Source organism: Rhinatrema bivittatum, chromosome 13 (genome assembly GCF_901001135.1).
Source record: "Rhinatrema bivittatum chromosome 13, aRhiBiv1.1, whole genome shotgun sequence".
NCBI classification, from domain to species: Eukaryota; Metazoa; Chordata; class Amphibia; order Gymnophiona; family Rhinatrematidae; genus Rhinatrema; species Rhinatrema bivittatum.
Genome location: NC_042627.1, coordinates 13,212,189 through 13,228,327, shown reverse-complemented (window position 1 = coordinate 13,228,327; position 16,139 = coordinate 13,212,189). Strand labels below are relative to the sequence as shown.

The window sequence follows — 16,139 nt, the reverse complement described above, 5'->3', positions numbered from 1 at the left end:
CCTCATTTGGAACACTGGGTATAGTTCTGGAGACCGCAGCTTCAACATGTTATAAACCAATTGGAGGTCCAGAGGCTGGCTATCAAAATGGTTAGGGTCTTCTTTCTATAGGATATGAGAACAGATCTAAACATGTGTACTCTAGAAGAAAGGCTGGATAGGGGAGCTATGATAGAAAGATTTAAATACCTCCAAGGTTTTCTATACAGGAGGCAAGCCTCTTTCAACAGAAAAGAGGATCTAGAATGAAGGGTCATGGGATGGGTGAAAGGAAATATTTCTTTACAGAGAGGGTAGTGGATGCATGGAACAACCTCCCAATGAAGATGATTGAGACAAGGACAGGATCTGAATCCAAGAAAGCATGGGATAAATACAGATATCTCTGTGGAAATGGTAGGGATTATGAAGCTGAATAGTTGGTATGGAAGGGCAGACTAGATATAGGCTGTTTGGTCTTTCTGCCATCATGTTTCTATTTCTTTCTTTCTTGTTAGTAAAATACTGATGCAATTTAACAATGAACACAGATAAATGGGGAAAAATCCTTAATTGTTTGCAGCATTAACAGTAATAGTTTGAGGCAACATCTTAAGGAGGCCTAAAATTAGAAGCTTTCAGAAGCATCTCTACTAATACCCCAAAAAGAAACCCTCCTATAGATTAAAAACTCTTTAAAAGATTCCTTAGCTGTATAGTTCTCACCAGCAGAGGGGCTCATCATATATTCCTCTCTAACAAGAGGTTGACCACAAGTATACATATTTAAATTGTAGAATTATTTATTCATAATTTACTTACTGAATTACAATACATAGATCTAAGACTTCCGCCAGCCCAGTGGATCAGTGGCAGTACTGTACGAGGAGGGAACTGGGCTCGACTCTTGGCTCAGGCCTTCTGCCCACTGAGTTGGTAGGGGCTGCGGATGGTGAAGGCAGCATTCAGCAAGAATTTCACCTCCCCAGCTGCTTTTCTATTCAAACTTATTTTGATGATTCAGAATGCAAAAATCCCTTTTCTGGGCCGATTGGTAGTAAACTCTCAGTTTTTAATGTAATTACTGAGGCACCTATTGAAAAATTACTTAACGAAACAAAAATCTTCATCTTTACATCCTATTCCAGCAAAATTTGTTAATCTGCAATTGGGACCTACCCCTTACTTGCGAGAAACAGTCCAAAATACTTTGGAGTTATGATCTCTTCCTGCTTTATTTAAAGAAACTTTAATGGAGCCTTTTTTTTTTTAACAAATGAAAACAATCTCGATGATGCAGGAAAATATAGACCAGTTTCTAATTTGTCTTTCATCTCTAAAGTAGTAGAAAAAGTGTGCCTTTACAACTAACTAATTTCTTGGATAATAGTAATGCCCTCTACCCTAGACAAGCTGGATTTAGACAAGGACCTAGCATGGAAACATAACTTGCTATATTAAATGAGATTACAATTTGTGCTCTCATTGTTTTATTGGATATGAGTGTAGCTGTTGACATTGTGAACCTCAACCGGCTTATTCATCATTTAATGGAACTAGGAGTTAGCACTAAAATAGTATACAGTATGCCTTTTTATCAGAGTATACAGGGTCACTGTAGGACAAAATCTTTCTACATCTAATCCTCTACTTTGTGGTAACCCCTCAGTGTTTGGTGTTATCTCAAAATTCGTTTTAATCTTCATCTTGTTCCACTGGCTACAATCATTCAGAGTTTGTGGATTAGTTATTTTATTTTTGCTGATGATATCAGTTGGTAGCTTATTTAAATTTAGATCAAACAAAGAGATTATCAAGGTTGAACAACTGCTTAGAGGCCATTCATATGTGGTTGCGGGAACAAACTAAAAAGTTAAATCCAGAAAAATGTGAAGCAATATGGGTTAGCAGATCGAATGTTGTGATTGGGAATATTAGTATTCCCATAAAAGATGTTACATCATTAGGAATTAGATTGGACCCTAAGCTATCAATGTAGGGGCAGTTTTCATCTATAGTACAATCCTGTTTTTCCATTTAAGTGTTATGGCAACGTCAATCATATCTTGGTAAAAAAAGATTTGGAAATGCTGATTCACTCCTCATCTTAAACCACTTGGACTATTGAAATACTCTACAACAGGTATGTTCAAAGGTTCTTATGAGATGCCTACAACTAGTCCAAAATACTGCAGCTGAACTCCTTTCCAGAAACAATGTGCCTCTTCTTAACACCCCCTTAGAAATTTCAAATAAACCAGGAGCGTTAAAGCCTATATGGCCACCTCAGATGTCCGGTAACAAATTTCGGCACTCGTCACTCTTTTGGCTGTAACCGTTTGTACTAACGTATACCATTTTAATATTTTGCTTTTATTTTTTATATTTGTGATTAAAATGTTCTAGAAACTTAACATCATGCTTGTTCACTAAAGCTTTTTTATGAATATTAGCTTTTATTATATGAATCTTGAATTTTTTTTTGTTTTTATGATAGTAGACTGGATTTTTACTGATTTATTTTATTGATGATTTTATCTTTATTATTTTTATTTGTAAACTACTTATATATTAACTTGAAATTGCAGTATTTAAAGATCTCTAAACATTCACAGTTCTTCAGGGAGTCCTAATCATTGTTCATTGGTAACTTCTAGTGATCAGATTTGAACACCCATGATTGCAGGGTTCTGAAAGGACTCCTGGTCAAGGACTATTGCAGCAATGACTTCCTAAAGTTGAGAAGGGATATCAAATAGGGCAAATACTTCTTGAGTAGTTGCAAATGAAGGCTCATAGCCTTAGGTTCCAGCTCTGGTTCTGAATGAGCTAGAAGCCCAAAAGTGCAGGAAGAAATCACTGGGTCAAAAAACAAAGCAAAAAAATAAATAAAATTAAATGTTCCAATCACAGACCACTATGAGAAAATGTCAAAGCAGGGATTGGAACCACAAACTTTCTGGCCTAAAGGCAGCAGTTCTACCAGTCAATGACCAGAAGACCCATCTGTTAGTTAAGCTATAGAAGTATAAGACATTTTCTCTAAAGTAGCTCTCTCTCACCAATATAAGCACCTCATTACAACTTTATACTAGTATAGGTCCTGAAGAAAAGTACAATCTTTGTAGGTTGGGCTGACCAAAGCAATGAATCCACACTGCAGCAGAGCTACTGTTCCTAGTCCTCTGCATTTGTGCTAGAACAGAAGCTACATCTGGCAGACCTCCATGACATTGGAGCTCATTTATGTGGAAAAGATACCTGTGGGATCTTTTTTATAGCTATTCAGATTTCAGAGAGACAGACACTACCCTTGGATTTCTCCCTAGTGGACTGAATGCCACCAAGTTATGCCTGGAAAGATTGTTTTGGACCATCAGGTATAATAAAACATGAAAGGATTTCTATAACAAGACATGGGAATGAAGTGTGAATTTCTCCTGTATTGATACAGCAATTTGGAGAGTCCCATGCATTGTTTGGACAGCACCTCTGAGCATTTGTTTTTCTTGCTCATTTCATCCTAGTCAGATTGTTATATTTTCCTAAAAATATAAATTAGGTTTACCTCATTCCCCACAGATCTGCTGAACATGGCCATGCCCAGTTAATTATTAAAAAAAACCCCCCAAAACCCACATATACCCTATTTTACCTATGTCTTTTTTATTACATCATATTGCGGTTTACAATATTTCATGTCTAGTATTTAAATTTTTAGTTTCTTATATAATAAATGTAATTTATTTGTATTGGTTTCATATTCCCACCATTCTCCTTGCAGTTACACTTTTTACTGAACTAACATGAGATTTGGAGATGACTTTTTGAAGATCTCTACTGTCGCAACCTCTGCTTGCAGCAATCTCTAGCTGTCAACACTAACTTCTTTCAGTCTTGCAGTCACAGCTGAAGAAGGGACTTATATGACTTCAAGAGGTCATGTACTACATCAACTTTTTTATTGAGCCAGTGGAAGGTAACATCTTACATTACTGGTAAAACAAATGGTATGAAAAACTAAAGAAATTCAATAAAAATCAGTGAGACAAGCTAACAACTGTCTAATCAACAGTAGCTTAAGGTTTTATTATATAAACACATAAAGCTAGTAAATATCAGCCAGCCCTTTTCTCAGTTATGAACAGAAAGACTGTAAGCCTTACACTTATGTAAACTTTGGATCACTCAAAGAGAGACAAGTTCTAGCCTGTCAATCACGTTCCCAGCACTTTCAGTTCTACACCTACCACCTTGGAACAAGCTTTCACCTTTCACAGCTGTTGCTCCCTGCAAGTGAGAGACAGGCCACTGAAGCTGCTCTGGAAGGGTGAGGGGGGAAATAGGCAGGCAGGTTTTGCTGCTGGAGTTGCCTGTTGGATTACTGCCAGTTCCGCTTGAACTGCTCTGTGCCAGAGATCTGGGCTGCTGTCAGGAAGAGATGGGTGCAGTTGAGCTTTGGGTCATTTTATTTTCTGTCAGGCATCAGGGAACATACGGCTGAAAAAGCTTCATTTCCAATGACAGAAAATACTTTTTAAAACTGCATCTCCTGCAAATTGTATATTTGTAGAAAACGGCCATGTTAATTTTAATTCTTTGCAGCTAACCATACAACCAATTACTTAATTAAGGCTCTTATTACCATAAAGAGCTTGTTTTTCAGAGATCATGATTTAAAATGAATATAACTGCTATGTGAAGCATCTGGGATTGATTCTCAGGTTGGAGATGCTGTGAGGGTCGTGTTTATGGTCCCTTCAAGGGAGCGTCATAGTCATCTCACAATTGACTAGAGGCTGTAACACCTAGTGGCTGGTGTTAGAGCCCCTGATGGATTCTGGAAGGAGCTGGATATGTAACCCTGCCTGAGGACTGTTGCTGAGATGAACTGGGAGTGGACATGATATGGGAGAAAAAAGTCCTCAAGTACTTATAACAATAAGGCTCATGGTGTCAGATCCCATCCCTTGTTCAAACTGAAGTTGAAAGATGCAGGAGGACAGTGCCACGTTCCCTCTCTACCACCAAAAAAAAAAAAAATAAATAAAATACATATGATAAAGGAGTAGCATTAGATTAGAGGTGTACAATTCTAGCCTTCAAGGTATGTGGGCAGGTCTGATTTTCCAGGTAACTCCAATTAACCTGGTTCGCATATCAAATGTTTGTGAACAACAGATTCCAGATGTGGAGCTGGAAATGACTAGATGAACAGATGCTTCCTATTAAAACACTTGGTATATAATTTGGGTCTTCAGATATAGTCCGATCTGACTATGACAAGTTACATGCATGCCAGCCATTCAATCTCATGATTGGGTATACAGTATTGAGTAAATAAATCCAGCACTGTACCTGGTACAGTAGAAAAGCAACATGTTTACTGCCATGAGGGAAGGGGGGCATAAAAATTCAAATCAGTTATAAGATGGTTGGAAAGAAGCCAATGACACACTAAAGGAGCTGTGAAGCGGGAAGTGCGAATATTACTGCAGTGCTGAAAGATAAGAGTTTTGATCTTATGCATGCTTTGGCAGACTTAGAGAGGACAGCAAGGCCAAGAGTTCACAAACTACCCCAAAAGAGCTAGTGTCAATATCATGTTCAAGGGAATAAGAGCATCCTGAAGATGGATGGGTAAAATTCTGAAATAGTTAATGAACAGGTGCAAGTGGCACATGACCCGCATGGTTTATGACCAGTAACACTAAAAAGAATCCTGAGATGGTGGAGGAAGTAGATTTGATGAGACCAGGGAGGCACGGAGATTACTCCTGGGTTTAAATGCAAAACGAGTAGAGTTATGAAAAAGCTGTAGAGGAGATATTACTGCCAAGTGACGACGAACAATGTCACAGATGGCTTGTGAATTATGAGAGAAAGGGAGGCAGCTCTGTCTGTGTTAATATCTTAGCATTGTACGAAAAGGTCTCGTTTAATAAAAAAAAAAGTTTGAAAGCTTTTTTTAATCATTCGGGATGGGTAGCACCATGAGATAAAATTTGTGGACATAATACGAGCTTTCAATAAAGAGTTGGCGTGACATGAACATAGATGAAGTCAGAAAAACTGTCTTGAGAGATTGAGTGTGACAACTATTATAGTAGAGAAGAATATTTATTTTTTTCAGTGGATTTTCTATAAATGGATGTATGGCAACTATAATGGAAATGTCTAAAAATGAGATCATGGAAGAATGATATGAAAAGCGGAGGTTATTGTCAAATATATTAAGCCAATCAATGAAAAGAAAATTGAATAACTGACCCAGTCCAAGTCATGAAGAGCCCAAAAAAGGAGAGTTGTAAAGAAAACACGATTGAAATGCTGAAACATAGCCAAGCGATATCAGGGGCCATAATGGCCTCCCATTGCTGTGCCATGTATTTGTTGATAATATTGGTTCTGGAATCTAAAAAAATCTGAGGAATAGCAAGGTGGGCAAGTGAAACCAGAAAAGAGGTCGGAACTCAAAGATCTGAAGAAGATTCCAAAGTTCTGCAGACTATTTTGACGCAAAGATGTTTAGCTAATATGAATCATTCATTGTTTAACTAATATGATGTGAACCGTTCTGATGGTGAAACCGAAAGCTGGTATACAAAACATGTTAAATAAATAAAATAATTCGATAGCTGCTTCCTGAGGAATTTTTGACTAGAGACTCAATATCAAGTGTAATAATGAGAATGGGAAAAGGAGGAAGATGAATAGTGGAAAGTAAATCATGTGACCAGCATCTTGTACATATGAAGGAACCTGAGAAATTTGTCTATGAAGATGGATATTGGTTGTAGTAGAGATCAGATGCCCACTACGATGGGGCAACCAGGGGGGGGGGGGGGGGGCGGGTATTAAAGATTTATGTATTTTGGGTAACATACAAAACTGGTTTAACCAGATATCTTTCAAAGCAGAAAAGTTGCCTCATGGGTAGTAATGTGATTAGCAGCTAATGCAGCCTTTACAATGTGGAGAATAAGGGGAGGTAGTAGTGAGTATCAGAAAGTTGACTTAGGACTTCATCAACATAATCAGAGCGATTCCACTATTCATCTTCCTCCTTCTCCCGTTCTCCTTTTTACACTTGATATTAAATCTCTCTAGTCAAACAATCCTCAGGAAGCAGCTATTGAATTAGTTCACAACACTTTGGAATCCCGCTCTTCAGATCTTTGAGTTCCAACCTCTCTTTTGGTTTCGCTTACCCGCCTTGCTCTTACTCTAATTTTTTTAAGATTCCAGAACCAATGCTATCAACAAATACATGGCACAGCGATGGGGTAACCATGGCCCCCAACATTGTTTGTGTGTGTGTGTTTAATATTAGAATCCTATTTTCTTTATGACTCTCCTTTTTGGGCCCTCATTCTTACCTGGTATTGGTATATAGCAAATGTCTTCATGATTTGTACGGGGTCTATTATTCAATTTTTTCTTTTCATTTATTGGCTTAATACATGTGACATTAACCTTCACTTTTCATATCACTATCATTTTTTGATATTAATATTTCCATTATTAATAATTATTTCCAGACATCCATTTATAGAAAGCCCATTGACAAAAATACTCTTCTCCACTATAATAGTTCTCACCCTTGATCTCTCAGACAGAATATACCTATTGGACAGTTTTTCCTATTTTGTTAGCTATGTTCATTTCGCGCTGACTTTTTAATCAAAAGTCCATATTATGTCCACAAATGTTCTCTCATGAGGGCTACCCACCCTGAGTGATTAAAAAAGCTTTCAAACATGCTATTTTTATCAATTGAGACCTTTTTTTATTACCATGCCAAGACACAGACTGACCCATTTATGTCCTCCCTTTCTCTCATAATTCACGAACCATCTGCGACATTGTTCGCTGTCACTGGAAGGAACTAAGCACGTGATTCATGTGCCACTTGCACCTATTCGTTAACTATTTCGGAATTTACCCATCCACCGTCAGGACATTCTTATCCCCTTTAACACAATATTGACTAACTCTTTTGGGGTAGTTTACGTGATCTCTTGGCTTTGCTCTCTTCTCTACGTCAGCCAAACCAAGCATAAGATCAAAACTTGTATCTTTGAGCACTGCAGTAATATTCGCACTTCCCGCTCCACAGCTCCTTTAGTGTCTCATTGCCTCTTTCCAACCATCTTATAAACTGATTTGAATGTTTTTGTCCTTGAATTATGCCCCCTCCCCTGCCGCCGTGGCAGTAAACATGTTGCTTTTTCTACTGTACTGGGTACGGCGCTGGATTTATTTGCTCAATACTGTATACCCAATTGTGAGATTGAATGGCTGCCATGCATCTAACTTGTCCAGATAGGTCTCTTTCCAATGTTTGTTTTTTTTTTCCCCATTGGCTTCCATTTTCATCCTCTTATTTGGTTCCTAGACATCACATGATTTGTCACCCTTTTTTGTATCTTTGCTCTCTACTTTCAAAGCTGCCAAGCTGAAGCTTTTTTGCCTGTGTTCATAAGTTCTTGGTTTATATCCTTTTAGATATACATTTTTCTTTTGTTGGCTGTTCGTTTTAAACTATTTCCCTCCTTTCTTTATTACAGATAGAACAATCCACTTACTGCTGCTTTCGTGTCTTATTTTTAAGTTTGCTTTAATACATAGAAGTGACGGCAGAAGAAGACCAGCAGCCCATCCAGTCTGCCCAGCAAGCTACGCAGTTTATCCATTTTTTTTCCCCCTTTTTTCTCCCTCCCACAGTTTCCATTTGATTGCACATGGAATCATTCAATTAAATTTAAAAAAATTCTTTAATACTTTGTTTAGATATAGGATCTTTTCCTTTGCCTTGTTTCACTGTTCCTCCTTTTGCGTTGTAGACAGTTGCTCTCTCCTCTTGATACAGCACTGAGGCGAAACACAGCTTGTATAGGAGTTCAGGATCTCTGCTAGCAATCTTTGGATTCTTCTTTATACAATGTGACACCTTTAGTACATTCTTAAATAATAAACCTCAATTTAGACACTATACAGTGGAGAGACCTTTCACCGTCTTTATCTACATTAGTCTGGGTATGCACTTTTGCTGCTGACTATTGCTGTATTAATGGGAAAGAGCCAACATAATTTTAGCAAAGGGAAGTCATGCCTTGAATTATTTTGAAGGTATAAACAAACATGTGGATAAGGCGGAGCTAGTCATTATAGTATATCTGGATTTTCAGAAGGTATTTGACAAAATCCCACTTGACACTCTTCATGAAATTAAAAAACAGTGGGATTGGATGAAATGTCCGTTTGTGAATTAACTGGCTAACAGATAGGAAACAGAAGGTCTAAAACAGTCAGTTTTTCCAGTAGAAAGAGATAAATAGGGGGCTGCCTCAGAAATCTGTACTGGGGTTAGTGTTTAACACATGAATGACCTTGCAAAATGATCAAATTTGCAGATGGCACATTTTTTCATAGAAGTTAAAACATGAACAGACTGTGAGGAATTGCAGAAGGTCATTGTCAGGCTGGAGTAGATAAAAATTAATGTGAACAAGTGCAAAGTTAAACACATTGTGAACATATAAATTAGGATTATTTTTCCCTATTTTGGATTCCATTTTAGGAATTACCACTCAGCAAATGGATCTTGGAATCACTGTGGACAATATGCTGACATTTTCAGTTCAATGTGTAGTGGTGGTCCAAAAAAGCAAATAAATGCTAAGAATTATTCAGAAGGGAACAGAAAACAGAACAGGGAACATAATAAAGCTTCTGTTTCTATCCATGGTTCAACCATATCTTAAGTATTGTTTTTTTTTTACTACATGTGAAAAATGATATAGCAGAACTAGAAAGTGTAGAAAGTGACAACAAAAATGATTAAGGGGATGATATGGCTCCATTATGACGGAAGGCTAAACAAGTCTCCAAGCCGAAGAGCCCTGAAAAGGCAACTGAAGTGGCTAAGATAGAGATTTGTAAATTATGTGCAATGTGGATCGATTTTCTAGGAAATGGTTATTTGCTCTATCAAATAGTACTAGGACTGATAGAAAAACTAGTAGCATATTTAAAACAAAATATAAGAGAGTGTTTTGCAATCAACACATAAGTAAACTATGGAATTTGCTACCAAAGAATGTGGTCAAAGATACTGGTATAGCAGAGTTAAAAAAAAAAAAAATAAAAAGTTTGGGTGAGTTCATGGAGGACAGGTCCGTAAATCAGATTTGGATGTCTCCACCTCTTCTGGGAATGAGCAACATGGAATGGGCTCGCCTATTAGGATCTGCAGGGTCCCTCCAAATAACCCAGGCAGTTCCTGCTGGAGCCAGGATGCTGGGTTGATGGACCATTGGTCTAACCCAGCATGGCATGTATTATGTTCTTATACCATGACACGAATGAATCTGATAAAGCCAGGGTAGATTTGGTATTAGCTCTCCCATTTTTTGTGGAACTTTATTTGAGGTCATTGCTTTGGCATTTTTTTTAGTTTCAAAAAAATGTTTTAAGATTAAAGTTTTAGTCCAGTAAAGGTATCATCTCTACTTAACTACTTGGTTGGCTTTTTTTGAAAATATTGTTACTTCTGAAGCCAGAGTAATAACAGGTGTATTGGTTCTGGAGAAATCTGAATTCTTTGCAAGTTGTGAAGTGTTTCATTGACCTACATAGGAATTCTCTAAAGAAGATGATGGATATGAGTTTTCGAAACGAGAGCTGAATTCATAAATATATTTAGTGCATGCCAGTTGTATAATAGAGGACAGAATGGAAGCAGTCCTGAGAAAGACAACCAAACTGGAGTGGGGTCTGTACAGAAAGCCATACGAGAAGAGACTGAAGGATCTTAATATGTATACCCCGGGAGACAGGAGAGTCAGGGGAGATATGATACAGACCTTCAAATACCTGAAAGGAATTAATGATGTGTAAAACACAAATCTCTTCCGATGGAAAGGAATCTGTAAAATTAGAGGTCATGAACAATGTCAGGAAATATTTTTTTTTTTTTTTTTTTTTTTTACAGAAAGGGTAGTGGATGTATGGAATGCCTTCCCAGAAGAGGTGTGAAGAAATGAACAGCAATGGAATTCAAAAGGGCATGGGACAAATTCAGAGGATTCATGCTGGCTTGAGAATGGAAATGAAGAATTGAGGTGATATAAGGACATGCCATACTGAGTCAGAGCAATGGTCCATCAAGCCCAGCATCCTGTCTCCGTGGCTAATCCAGGCCATAAGAACCTGGCAAGTACCCAAAAACTAAGTCTATCCCATGTTACTATAGCAAGGGTTATTTTTCCCTATATACATCACCTTGCACTTATCCACATTAAATTCCATCTGCCATTTGGATGCCCAATCTTCCAGTCTCACAAGGTCTTCCTGCAATTTATCACAATCTGCTTGTGATTTAACTATTCTTATCTTCTCCCCTCCTCTTTTACTGCCCACCTTTCAACTCCCTCAGTCCTTTCCTTAACCCTCAGTTTTACTTTTCCAAACCTGAACAATTCTATATCTCCATATTACTGGACTTTACCATTTCTAATTTTACTTCGAATTAACTACTGTGTATTTATTTACTCGCTATTTATGTTATACTATTTATTCTCCAAACAATTAACCAATGTTTACTATTTTAAGCGTTCTGTGTAAAGGATGAGCTCCTTCCACTGGCCTTCTACCTGTTATCTGTAAACCGGTACGATGTGAAAACGGCTATCAGTATATATTTATTTAAAATCTTTTCTATACCGTCGCTAAGTTATCTACCATCGCAACGATTTACAAGTTGGCACATAGTACAATTGCCCCACATTAATCTATCGTACATTCTAACAGGTGCTGTCAAATGTTCAGTTACAATAAATCATTAAAGACAAATAATTGTTTAGTGAAGTAGGTCATGACCGGGTGTACCAGGAAGGTACTGTTTACGGGTAAAATTCACTATTCATAGTGTTACAAATATGTTTACAGTGATGTAGAGTTCATAGATCCCTCTACTGCATGTTACTAATTGTTGTGTATCGGTGCTCTTCTGCCTCTTCCTGAATGTTTTCTAATTTCCCATCTCTTTATAGAATGCTTGTTTAAAAAGCCATGTTTTTAAACTTTTCTTGAATGTTTTGAGATCTCTTTGTAATCTGATCTCTGTTGGCATTGTGTTCCAAAGTGTGGGGCCAGCTAATGACAAGGCCCTTTCTCTCACTTGGGTTAGTCTTGCTGTTTTCACTGAAGGAATGGTCAACAGTACTTTATTTGCTGATCGAGTACACGTGTGGGACGTGTACTCGTAATGCTGTTAAATAAATAAAAAATAAACTACTCTGAACAATTTTGTATCATCTGCAAATTTGATTATCTCACTCGTCGTATTTCTTTCCAGATCATTTATAAATATACATGTGATAATTTGCAGGAAGACCTTGTGAGACTGGAAGATTGGGCATCGAAATGGCAGATGAAATTTAATGTGGATAAGTGCAAGGCGATGTATATAGGGAAAGTTATTAGCATAGCTGCATTTAAAAAGAAAGCTTAGGCAAGCTCCTGAAGGAAAAGTCCATAAACCATTATTAAGGTGGAATTCCAGAATTCCACTTATCAACCCTGGGATAAGCAGCATGGAATCTATCTACCCCTTAGGATCCTGACAGGTACTTGTGATCTGTGTCCTGGAGTGGCAATTGTTGGAAACAGGATATTATGTCTGACCCAGTATGACAAATCTTATGTACTTACGACGATGAAGGCAATAAGGGCAGGGCCTCGGAGAGGAATATCCCAGGGCACGTTCCAGACAGTGGTGTAGTTGGAGGCAAGACCTCACCACTGTGACTTCTGATGTGTGCTCCTAAGGCGTGGAGGCAAGAAAGACTCCTCCTTAAGGAAACAAATCCACCACTCTGGACAGGAGATGTTGAAGGGAGCCCTTTGTCACTTGCTCTCAGTGAAGCAAAGAAAGTCTTCACCCGTTTGGTTGCTTGGTCTGTGGGTTGCTGTGTCCTCTGAAGTTGGGAAGAAGCATCCTCTTCTGAGACTAGTATAGGATTATTCTCTTGTTAAGCTCCTAATAGATTCCAGGTGGGTACCCCTTACTGGATCAATTGGACTGGTGGATGCTCAGAGACCAAAGACACTATACAGCATATCAGATCTGGTATCTCCAAATGAAGTTCTTGATCAAGGGAAATGGGACAAAAACAAGGACATCATGATGACGGGAGGAAAGTGCAACGAATCACCCGTAGAGCCCTTCACTGATCTTTCTTGCTTTGAATGCACCAATGGAGCTAGGAACTGGTGCTCCAACTGGACCAGGGCAAGAACATCAATGATTCTGAGGCTGGATGCATCAACTGAATGAATAGCTGAATCAAGGTCCAATACATTGATATACATGCAGGACCTGAGGGCTGGCACATCAGTGGTGCTGGATATGTCAACAGGATTGATCCGATCTTAAGTCTGATGTATGGCATTTCTCTTATATGTTGATGAGTCCAACAGGGTTAGTGAAGTGCTCACAGACCCTTGTTTAATCCTAGAACTGGAATCACAGAATGGGAAACTATACTCAAGGAGCACCTGTCCAACTCTGCATAGGAGCCTGAGGAGGCCCACTCTGAAAGGAGACAGGACTCTGTCTTTTCTCCAGCCTGCAAAGTTTTTCCATGTTCCAAGCCCTGTTTCTCTGGGTCCTCAGTGACATCCACCCATAGCCATAGCAGTTAGCTGTGTTGTGGTCTAACCCCAGTCATTTGTAACAAATATTGTGGCCATCAGAGAAGGACATCTTTTCGCAACACATGGAATCTGTGAAGCCAGATATTCAGCACTTTGTTAGTATTCAAAAGCGCTGTTGAGGAGCTGCAGAGCCAGTGAGGCAACTCGAACCACGTTTAAAAAAGCAAAGAAACTAAAAAGTACCAAACAGATTAGAGAGAGACAGTACACATTCATGCAGAGGCTCACACAAAAAGACTAAGGGGTTCACAAGGCAGAATGCACGAGAGGGAACTCCTGTGCATGCTTGGTGAAGCAAAAGCTGTATGAGCTAGGGAAAAAGGGTCCATTCGGCGCTGTTAGATGATGTTACCCATGTCATGGTTAATTGAGCCCTGCTTGTAGATAAGAGCAAAAAAAAAAAAAGGATCCTCATCTTGTATAATCATCTTTTCCCGTTCAGTTTCATGTATACAAACTGCCTGAAGAAGCAACCACAGAAGTAACAACATTTGCCTTGTAGAACATTTCCTAGCCTCTCAAACATGTACTGGGATTCCATATTTATGTGGGTTGTTAGGCAAACTATTTTAAATATAAATTGATCCAAATTTTCTAATAAAATTCCACTTTTCAATTGTGTAATTTTACTCAGTCCCTTTCATAACTTGTTATTCCCACCATTCCCCCAGACAGTAGAGCTTGGGTAGCCAGGCATCTCATTAGCCCAAAGGGTTCCTTCTTCTAAAGCCCCTTCTCAGTGTTTTTGATTGGCTAGCAGGAGCAGCCACTGTAGTAGCAACCATCTTCATTTCCAGGGCCTGATTGGGACACACCTAGACCTGAATGACCCAACCAATTAATCCAGAACCTCAACATTACAGAGCACTACTGGCTAAACCTCAGATGTAGTCCATGGAACGGTCTACCTATGATATTTGTGTCATGATGTAAACCGTTGTGATCTTCACTTAGAACCACTGTATATAAAATGGCTAAATACATACATTTGATATCTTCCTGGTAGTGGGTGCACGCCTCTTTTTTTCCTGTTTACATTCAGCTGGTAAAAACAAAGGTGGCAGCAATGCCCTATGGGCAGTATATTATAAACAAAGCCTTGACCTGAGGCTTTCTAATAACAACACTTGATTTTTCTAAATAGATCATAACATACACTTCTAACAAAGGGACTATCTGGAGTGCTCACCATCTCTCTGTACATTTTTATAGGTCAAATATGTTTTTCCCATAGACACAAAGTAAGAAAACCCCTTCAGTACATCTAGTTCATAGACAACTGTATAATCTACCACTACCAGCATTACCACATGATTCGCCCACGGCAACATCCCACCACAAACTTTGTTTATAATGCCTGTGAATTTTTGCAAAGGTGGGTTTTACTGGATAATATTGATTCTACTGCCATTTTCTCTCAATATTCAGCAACTTATTATGACGATACCCAACTACGATCCGATATATCTTCTATGCTGGATAATAGGCATGGGGTTGGTAGGGCAATTTTTCAGCACATCCCCAAGTTGTAGCTTATTAAGTGTTCTTTATTTTACTTTATAAAAGCGATTTATAGGCATTTTTTTTAAACTTAAACAAACCAACAGAAATCCCTCCAAAACTGCATTATAAGCCATACAAAGGCTTTTTTTTTTTTTTTTGTCAGGGGTTCCGGTGCTTCTATAAAACCTGCAGCGCCAGACGCCCGTCCCCAACGTGCTCAACACTCCTGGGACTTACAAAAGAGTAAGGCCCGAACGGCCAAAGCGCGTAAGAGTCTCCGAATATCCCACCCGCACTCTTGCACTGACCTGCGGCCGCAGGATACAGCTCCACCGGGGTCTCCAACTCATAAGCCCTCCCCGAGCTCTACGCAACTTGCGCTCCCCGGCAGCGGGTGCCGTCACACGTACGGCACGCACGTTCTTAGCTAATTGTTCCACCAGGCATATCACCTCCAGCCCTGCGCTGTAATCCCTCGCTTGAAAAAAAAATGTATTAATGATCCCGACGCCAAGAGACAGCATCCGAAAATTGTTTTTGCATTATTTTTAATGAGATAGGGGGATGTTTACATCTCGTGGGAAAAAAAACCAAATGGAGGATTAATTTCAAGGGGAACCTCACATTAGTAACATCACATGACCTAACGCGTCACTTGGCCCCGATTGCATGATGGGAGGTGTAGTTTTCATTATCAACATTTTTTTTTTTTATCCAGGAGAAAAATGGGGGGGGGGGGGGGGGAGAACAGCAATTTGCTCACTGGAGGGTATAAACTATATCCTTCCTTTATGCTTCCCTTCCTAGTCTGTTTGATTTTGCCGGTTCGGCTCACTTTCCAATGCAAACATCTCAGTTTCTACCAACGCGCAGGAAATAAAAAGAACTAAAAATCGGGGCAAATTATGGTGGCAGTGAGACGAGGGTCCGCCCAT

At 38.9% G+C, this 16,139-nt stretch overlaps 1 protein-coding gene across 3 annotated transcripts in view; it reads right to left on the bottom strand.

Annotated features, from left to right (window-relative positions):
• The window catches only part of HMG20A (high mobility group 20A), a 126,245-nt gene extending 110,468 nt beyond the window's left edge, over window positions 1–15,777 (bottom strand). The window contains exon 1 of one of the 3 annotated variants that reach the window (XM_029575383.1): window positions 15,442–15,777. In XM_029575383.1, the coding sequence (XP_029431243.1) occupies window positions 15,442–15,728 (287 nt within the window). In that variant the 5' untranslated portion in view covers window positions 15,729–15,777. The remainder of the gene's footprint in view (window positions 1–15,441) is intronic. The other 2 variants (XM_029575382.1, XM_029575384.1) reach the window with 2 other exon arrangements.
• Between the last annotated feature and the right edge of the window lie 362 nt (window positions 15,778–16,139).